This window comes from Magnolia sinica, chromosome 5 (genome assembly GCF_029962835.1).
Source record: "Magnolia sinica isolate HGM2019 chromosome 5, MsV1, whole genome shotgun sequence".
NCBI lineage: Eukaryota > Viridiplantae > Streptophyta > Magnoliopsida > Magnoliales > Magnoliaceae > Magnolia > Magnolia sinica.
Window position 1 is genome coordinate 8,895,775 of NC_080577.1, and position 8,075 is coordinate 8,903,849.

Below are 8,075 nucleotides of genomic sequence, written 5' to 3' on the forward strand. Positions count from 1 at the left end.
GTATGAGAAGACAAATCTACCGTAACTTATCAAGAAAAGATAAACACCAAAAAAATCAACACCTTAGAAATGTAGTAGAGTTGAGAGATACTCTAAAACTCTGGTTCCACCAGCACTAGCTTGTGATTTCTCTCTATCTAGTCGTTTGCTATCATCCGTATTACCCAAGCAATGCGTGATCTCCACTACACGTGATTAGGTGGGCAACATCATACCCAGGGTATTGGCCACACATTTGCTATTGTTCTAGTTAGAGCCCCAACAATCAACGTTGGGCCCAACCAAACCATGGAAGGATGTGGCGTAAGGCTTAACCTAATCTTAAACCCAACCTAAGGTATTGAAGGCTTAACCTTACACTCCAAGTTAGGTCAGGTTAACGCCCAAGATTAATAAATTAACATGTAAAATCAAACACATAACTATCAAATAATACCGAGTGATAGCTAGCTAAAACAATGCTCTAGGGTCGTTTGGCACCATGGATTGGGGGGGATTTGAGGAGGTTTCAAATCCCCTAATTATTTGACACCATGAAGTAATTGGGGATTTGAAATCCAAGGTGAAAGCTTGGACTACATTTAAAATCTTTTCAAAAATTGCATATGTAGCACGTGTTGCTGAACTATTTATCTATTGGACACATAACTTATTAATGATATCCCAAAATAATTAGATCATCAATTGCATCACTATAATTACCTCAATGTGATGATCCAAAACTTATGTTGCAACATTGTTTTCTGTGGTATGGTCCACTTGAGTTGGGCTAATGCAGTGAAAAAACGGATGGACAGTATGGATAAGACAGATGGAGAAAGCCAATAAGATGCATACATCACAATGGGCTCATAGACTTACGCAGTACCCAATCCGCTCTCTAATAAGACAACAGCGGCCTGCCAAGCCCGGGTCGATTCCCACTGTGGTAACACTTGTGTTTTTAGCTACTCATTTGGAAGTGGATTGTATCCTACCCTGTGGGGCCCACTGTGATGTAAGTGTTTTATCCACGCCATTCATCACTTTTCTTAAATCATTTCAAGGTATTGTCCTAAAAATGAAGCAGGTCCACAACTCCAATGGACCACACCAAAGGAGGCTACGGTGATAATAACATCTACCGCTAAAACCTTTCTAAGGGCCACCATGATGTTTATTTATCATCCAACCTATTCATAATGTCATGTAGACGTGTATGAAGTGAAAACACAAATATCAGCTTGATTCGAAACTTCTCTAGCTCCCAAGAAGTTTTTAATGGTAGAAGTTCAATCCCTACCTTGTAGTCCACTTAATCCTTATACCTACCTCAGTTTTTGGATCATATCTTAAAATGATATGAGAAAAATGATTAACAGCACAGATAATGTTGATTGAACATCAGCCATTAAAAACGATTAAGGCCGGTAGTTAGGAAACGGATTGATTACTCCCCCGTGGTCAGTGCTCCGTAGCCCTACCATGATGTATGTGTTTTATCCATGTCATTCATCTACTTTTCTAGACAAATTTATAGTATGGGCTCAAAATGGCCTATATCCCAATCTCAAGTGGACCACATCATTGGAAAAAATGTTGGTTGAACATCAACCATTAAAAAATTTTCTAGGGCCATAAAAGTTTTGAATCAAGCTGATATTTGTTTTTTCACTTCATCAGGTGTGCATGACCTAATCAACAGATGACAAATAAACAACATAGTGAGCCTTAGGAGGATTTTAATGGTGGATATCCAATCACTATTGTTTTCCTGTGGTGTGGTCCACCTTAGATTTATATCCTACTCATTTTTGGTCTTAAGCCTAAAATAATCTGTAAAAATGGGTGAACGGCATGGATAAAAGATATACTTCATGGTGGGGACCACAGAGAACCGACCACCAGCGACTAGGCAAGTGGCAGGGGGGGAGCCAATCCGTTTCCGTTAGTTAGGTGGTTCTTTTCCACCGTTCATGTCTGCACGATGTGATTGACAAGGGGTTCGAAATACACACCCATCGGATTTTTACAGGGTCGGTACTTAGGTATCCCTAGATGGGACGGAAAAGATTTCATGCGTCGCAATGCCCGGCACGTCGACTGCGGACTGATCGCCCCCGTTCAATGGTATTATCTCCCCTCCCTAGGCCTACCGCTCGCAGGGCGGGATCCCTGAATGTGGGGCCTACCTTGATGTATGTGAATAGCATCCACGCCGTCCATCCGTTTTGAGAGCTCATTTTAGAGAGTGATGCTAAAAATAAAACAGATCCAAATCTCAGGTGGACCACACCACAGGAAAAATTGGTGATTGACAGTTAATAACTTCTCGTGCGCCACAAATTACTCTTTCGAGGTCTTTTTGACCTGACAATGACATGTTAGATGGTAAATAAAATTTTTGGTGGCCCCCAGGATCTTTTAACGGTGGGTATTCAATCTCCACTGTTTCCTGTGGCGTGGTCCACCTAACTTTTTTATATGATTGAGCTTTAGGATCATTCCCGAAGTTGAGCTTTCAAAACGGATGGACGGAGCGGATGTAAATCACACACATAAACGTGGGCCCCACAGTCAAGGATCCAACGCCGCACAAACACGCGCCAGCGAGTCGTACTCACGCGAGTATCATCTCTCTCTCCCTGTCTCGCGCTCTCTCTCTCTCTCTTTCTCTAAGTTCTATCCCCATCTCGGTGCTCTTGGGCCACCAAATCATCTCCTTCCCCCAAAAAAAGGAACTCCCAGATTTGTCAATGTCAGTCAAGAAACCAACCCATCTCTGAAATGCCCTTCCATCACATGTAAGTCTACCCTCTTTCTTCAATTTCTTGAATTGGGTTCTTTCAAATCCGGTTTTCACACTCCCTTTACACCAACACCCAAATCCACCTGTCTCTACTAAAAACCATTTGAATATTACCCAAAGCTGATTAGAATCTATGCAGCCTGTTTTCTTAATAAGTTCAAGCTTTTAAAGTATTGTAACTTGTCTAAATTGAAGCCATAATGTGCTCGTTTTGGCCTTCTAACGCCAGTTTCTTTTTCTTGTTTCATGAGAATTTGGTTATTCATTCACACCTAGAGCTTGGATCCTAATTGGATAGGACCCATCTGGGATATTCTAGCAATGTCAAAGAAAACCCACATTTTTCCCCCTTGCTCGTGGTCATTTCAGGAGCAGAGAAATTTATTTATTTTTATTTTTGTGATTTGGAATTTCTACTCATAGTAGAATTTCCAAAAGTTGTGTAGTGGGGCTCTCATTCGAAAGAAAGATGTCTTTCATATCCGCCATTTTAAAAAAAAATGACGGCAAGACTATTCTCTGCGGATGCATGCAATCACCCATCAACCACGTGCATTGGGTAAAACGCAGGGAGGGGAATCAAACTCGCATCTGTGGGGAGCAAGCCCACCAGTATCATTTCACTTTTTTTGGCAACCCAAAAGAAGTTTTTTCTTCTTTTTTTTTTTTCCTCACTGGTCCGACCCAAATGTAGTTGTGGAAGAAATCCATGGAAGAAAGAGCTTTTAAAGTGTTGTAATTCCTGTAAAACTGGAGCTAAAATCTACTCATTTTGGCCTTTTTGTAGCCATTTTCTTTATCCCGTTGCATGATAATTTGGTTTTGTATTCATACCTAGTGCTTGTATCCTAATTGGCTAGGGTCTGTATGGGATATTCTATCAATTTCAAAGAAAAGCCAGTCTCATTTTATTTATTTATTTAATACTCGTGGCCATTTCAGGAGCAGATAAAAATACTTTGTGAATTTGGAATTTCTACTCGTAGTAGAATTTCCAAAAATTGTGTAATGTTGCTCTCTTGTATTGCATTGGAAAGAAATAGGTTCTTTCATATCTGGACCAGAATGTCACAAATTATTTTTTCTCACTTGTCCGAGCCAAATTCAGATGTGGAAGCAATTCATGAATTTTATCTGCTTAATAGCTCTAACATCATATTTTCCTTTTTATATCTAGCAAAGATCAGATCTAATTGACCTTTTAATAGATATCTGATGCTGCTTTAATGCTTCAAAACATGTTAGAATGCTTAAATCGGGATGGGGCACTATATCGAGGAACCTTTCTGAACTCTGGGCCACTATATCAGATCAGTGTTCTCAAATCAGGACTGGTTCTGATTTTAGTGGAACCAAATCCAGTTTGCATTTGGGGTGAAGTAGGAAATGGAAACCACATTTGCTGATGTTATGAGGTGGGCTCCCATTTGCCTGGTTTTTCTGCTCCAAATTGCAACTTGGGGCTATCATCCACTTCCACTTTTAGGGGAACTTCCAGCGAGCCTTGAAGACATTGAGAATGCAAAAAGAGTGGCATCTGTTGAAAAATCAACAGAGAAAGCAAGGGCTCATTCTGGTGTCCTGAAACTTTTGGACAGGCAGGGTGCTTTCCCCCCAAATCATCTGTTGAATCGTTTTAGGTCAGGCCTGAACTGATCTGAAAATCGACTGAAATGGAAAAAGGAAGCCCAAGCAATGTGGTTTGTATATCCCATGCCGCCAGACATGCTCCGCTTTTCGAGAGGTTCTTCCTACACACTGAAAAAGTGGGCCAGAAATTGATCCGGGGTTTATTCAACAGCTCTAAAGAAAAGTAGAAATCACAGCACAGAGCATTAACATGATGGTTAATTCAAACCGTTCGAATTGTGAATAGGCATGTTTTGAATCAAGCTTTTAATTTTTCTATCAGGATATCTGTTCTAAATTCGCAGTTCAGTTGTTTTCCCAACTCCCTTTCGGGGCCATTTTTCACTTCCATGATGCAATCAAATTCTCAAATATTTCTTCTGAGGAACATATCTCGGGCATTTACCGTCACCCATTCGTTCCCAAAAGTGCAATTTGCGGGAACGTTGCAACTCTCTATCAGTGCAGAGGACTCATATGAAACGGGACAAGTTCTTCAATCACAACTTAGTATGGGCTCATTGCTGGAGCGGACTAATGATAAAGAGATTTCCATTGAGAAAAATCAAGAGTATCTGTTCCATGATTTGAATGGGAGTTTACATAATAAAGCTGACAGTGATTCGGATGGTGCAACAATCATTGCTGAAAAGGATTATAAGGAGATGCAAAGAAGAAGAAAAATTGGGCTAGCAAACAAGGGGAAAACACCATGGAACAAAGGCAGGAAGCACAGTGCAGGTAAAATCCAGGCAAGCAGAGCGCATCATGCAAATCTTTTTAAATCCTTTTCACATCAGCTTATGCAACTGATTCCCATTATCTTGTTTTACTCATAGAGACCCGCGCGTGCATCAAGCAGAGAACTCTAGAGGCCTTGAGAGATCCCAAGGTGATGTCATGTAAGAATCAGTTCATGCTGTTTGTCACGTTGGTATCAACACATTAACAGTCATCACTCCCGGCTCTTTCATTTCTCAATGTTTCATGAAAATTTGTATTCTTTTCTCTCTTTTTTTCTTTCTTTTTTTTTCCAGGTCAGGAGGAAGATGTCTGAATGCTCTCGTGCTCATAGGTATGCTTTATTCCAGAATATAGACATTTATTAAGCTGGTATATTCACTATATCCGTAGGCTTTCTAGACTATAAAAACATGGTGAAGGTTCTCTTCAAGGCAAAAATTAAATATAGAAATCAGCATAAGATGGCCATTTTTGCAGCGTGCAGAGCAAGGCAAGGATAGGCTTTGCATTGAGAAGAATTTGGGGGGAGCGCTTGAAATTGAAGAGGTTACAGGAAAAGTGCTATTTGGAATGGGCCAAAAGCATTGCAGAAGAAGCCAAGAAAGGTGGCTTGGATCAACAAGAACTAGATTGGGACAGCTATGAGAAGATGAAAGCAGAAATACTTTGCCAACAGCTTCAGTGGGCAGCTGATAAGGCAAAAGCAAAGGAGATTGCAAAAGTAAGAGCTCAGAGAGCAGCAAAGGCAAAGTCAGAGAAGAAGGCAAGGCTGGCCCGAGAGCGTAAAGAGAGAGAACAGAAGGCAAATGCCAGAGAATTTAAGAAAAAGGCTGAAAAGAAATCAGAGGAAGAGAAAGAGGACTTGGCTATTTTTAAGGCTTTAAAACTCAAAGCGAAATTAACCAAGGTAAAACCATTGAAATCTCATGCCATCCGTGCATATCACATACCATTGCAACCCAAAATGGGAATCACATATCTCTAAAACTTCAATGTTTTGATTCTCCCTTGGTCTTGCAGACATGTTCATCTCTCTATGTTTTGGCAATGTTCTAGAGGGAACTATCTATGTTTCTTTTCTCTAAATGTAGCCATGTTTTCATATTTTGGACTTTTGGGTTTTTCTAAATCATGGCTGAAGCACCTAGGTTGTGCCTTGTGTTGTGAAACTTGGTATGCCATCGTCATAGCCTTCCGCTGGTTGGCTTTAATAATCCTATTTCGCCAACCTATGAAGGCCCTATCATTGTTGAATGAACAAGCCTTCAAAACCCTTCTCATCACCTTGATCCAATTCCTTTGAAGTATTCCCATATCCTCTTTTCAGGCCCATTGCAGCAGCCTCATCCGTGCAATGCTAATCCTTTTGTATTTCCTCCTGATTACCCAATCATCTGCTCATGTCCCCAAGTAGGCTAAGGGAGGGAGGGAGGAGCATGCTAGTGATCACACATTTTTCAAAACATTCCCATTTATGACTAATACAAGATTAATTTGCACAGTAACTGATAATTGAAACTTCAAAGGAAAACATTGGGAAATTGTGACTAGGGTGACAAAATAAAGCCAAGAGGAATAACAAGAAGAAGAAGAAATAAAAGGGAAAAATGAAATTTGTAGGAAAGAAGATTGTCACCATCATCATCATCTAAGCCTTATATATATATATATATATATTCTTATTTATCATGGATTTTTTTTTCATGATTTTACCAAAAATTCCAAAAGTTGTTCCAAATTTCTGCTGAATTGCAATAATTGTCTCCCAAAAATTCCCCAGGTGAAACTTTGTAATATTGTTTGTACCATGTACTAGAATGGTAACATAGCTACAAGTATCCACTCAATCATCTAGTTCTAATGGTGATGTTATTTATGCGGTTGTAGATTGATCACAAGTCCATGGTTGATCTAATTGCTAGTCGAGGAGAAATGTCAAATGGCCTGGGTCCAGCTATCAAGGAGTGGGATCTAGATTTCATCAAGAGAGAGAAAATGAGAAGAGAGGTTTCACTTGCAGATCAAATACGAGCTGTGAAAACGAAGCCTGCAACAAAGGAAGCTCCAAAAACCTCATCATCTGATTCCTTGGTGGAAGCAAATGCAGGAAAGACTATAACTTAGCTTCCAACTGTTGCACAGCAAAGACACCAGGATAGCATGCTAGGCTCTTGTTTCTTATTCCTATGTATATATATGGTTTTGCTAACATCCCCAAACCTTTTAAATTGCATACAGGGTGACCTATTGTCGAACAAACTGTTTCATTCATTCATAAAACTAGGAGCAAACCATGGTGCAAAAGTCATGCCAATCGGTGATCCCAAGCTCCCATCAATAGAATGAAATGGACAGACAAGATTGACTAGAGTAATTACGGTTCTAACCATGTGATTTATGACTTGTAAACAGCGGGCGGTTTTAACAAATTGGCCCCATTCAAAGGGTTAGGAACATCTGATCAGTGTGATTCACCATGGCTTGTTCCTAGTTGTATGTATAAATGAATGAATGGTTAAGTCAGCAATAGGTCACCCTATGTGCCGTTTAAAAGGTTGGTGATGCTGCTAACGTCCGCATGAAGTTGGAGACATCAGCAAAACCCTATTTCATCTGATTTCTCATTACCAGTATCTTGCACTGTTGCTTGTTTGAGGACTTGTGTTCATACCATCTGTTATGTTATCAATCGCAGCTTCATGCTTGCGAATCTGTATGTTTGTAGACCTATATGTTGCTTTAGCTACATATCTGTGTGTGCCTGAGAAATGTTCCTAAAGGTAGACGGGTGGATGTCAGACACGTATCATAGTAGGGCCCACATAGCTCAATGCCTCGACCTAAACTTACCCATAAGGTTTGCAGTTATTTCGTGATATAGTCAATCAGCCACTATCCATTGCCTAAATTGAAC

At 40.1% G+C, this 8,075-nt stretch overlaps 1 protein-coding gene across 1 annotated transcript; it reads left to right on the forward strand.

Moving 5' to 3' along the window:
- The first annotated feature begins 2,647 nt into the window (after nt 1-2,647).
- Nucleotides 2,648-7,907, forward strand: LOC131245363 (uncharacterized). Its single transcript, XM_058244772.1, has 6 exons — nt 2,648-2,783; nt 4,701-5,158; nt 5,257-5,309; nt 5,455-5,492; nt 5,639-6,068; nt 7,049-7,907. The coding sequence occupies exons 1-6, from the start codon at nt 2,767-2,769 to the stop codon at nt 7,283-7,285; spliced, it is 1,233 nt and encodes a 410-aa protein (XP_058100755.1). The 5' UTR covers nt 2,648-2,766; the 3' UTR covers nt 7,286-7,907.
- The last annotated feature ends 168 nt before the right edge of the window (nt 7,908-8,075 follow it).

What these genes read in the sequence shown, in the direction of transcription:
- LOC131245363 (XM_058244772.1), top strand. An exon ending in AGGCAGGAAGCACAGTGCAG is followed by an intron (nt 5,159 to 5,256) that starts GTAAAATCCAGG and finishes TTTTACTCATAG; the next exon opens with AGACCCGCGCGTGCATCAAG. An exon ending in AGGCCTTGAGAGATCCCAAG is followed by an intron (nt 5,310 to 5,454) that starts GTGATGTCATGT and finishes TTTTTTTTCCAG; the next exon opens with GTCAGGAGGAAGATGTCTGA.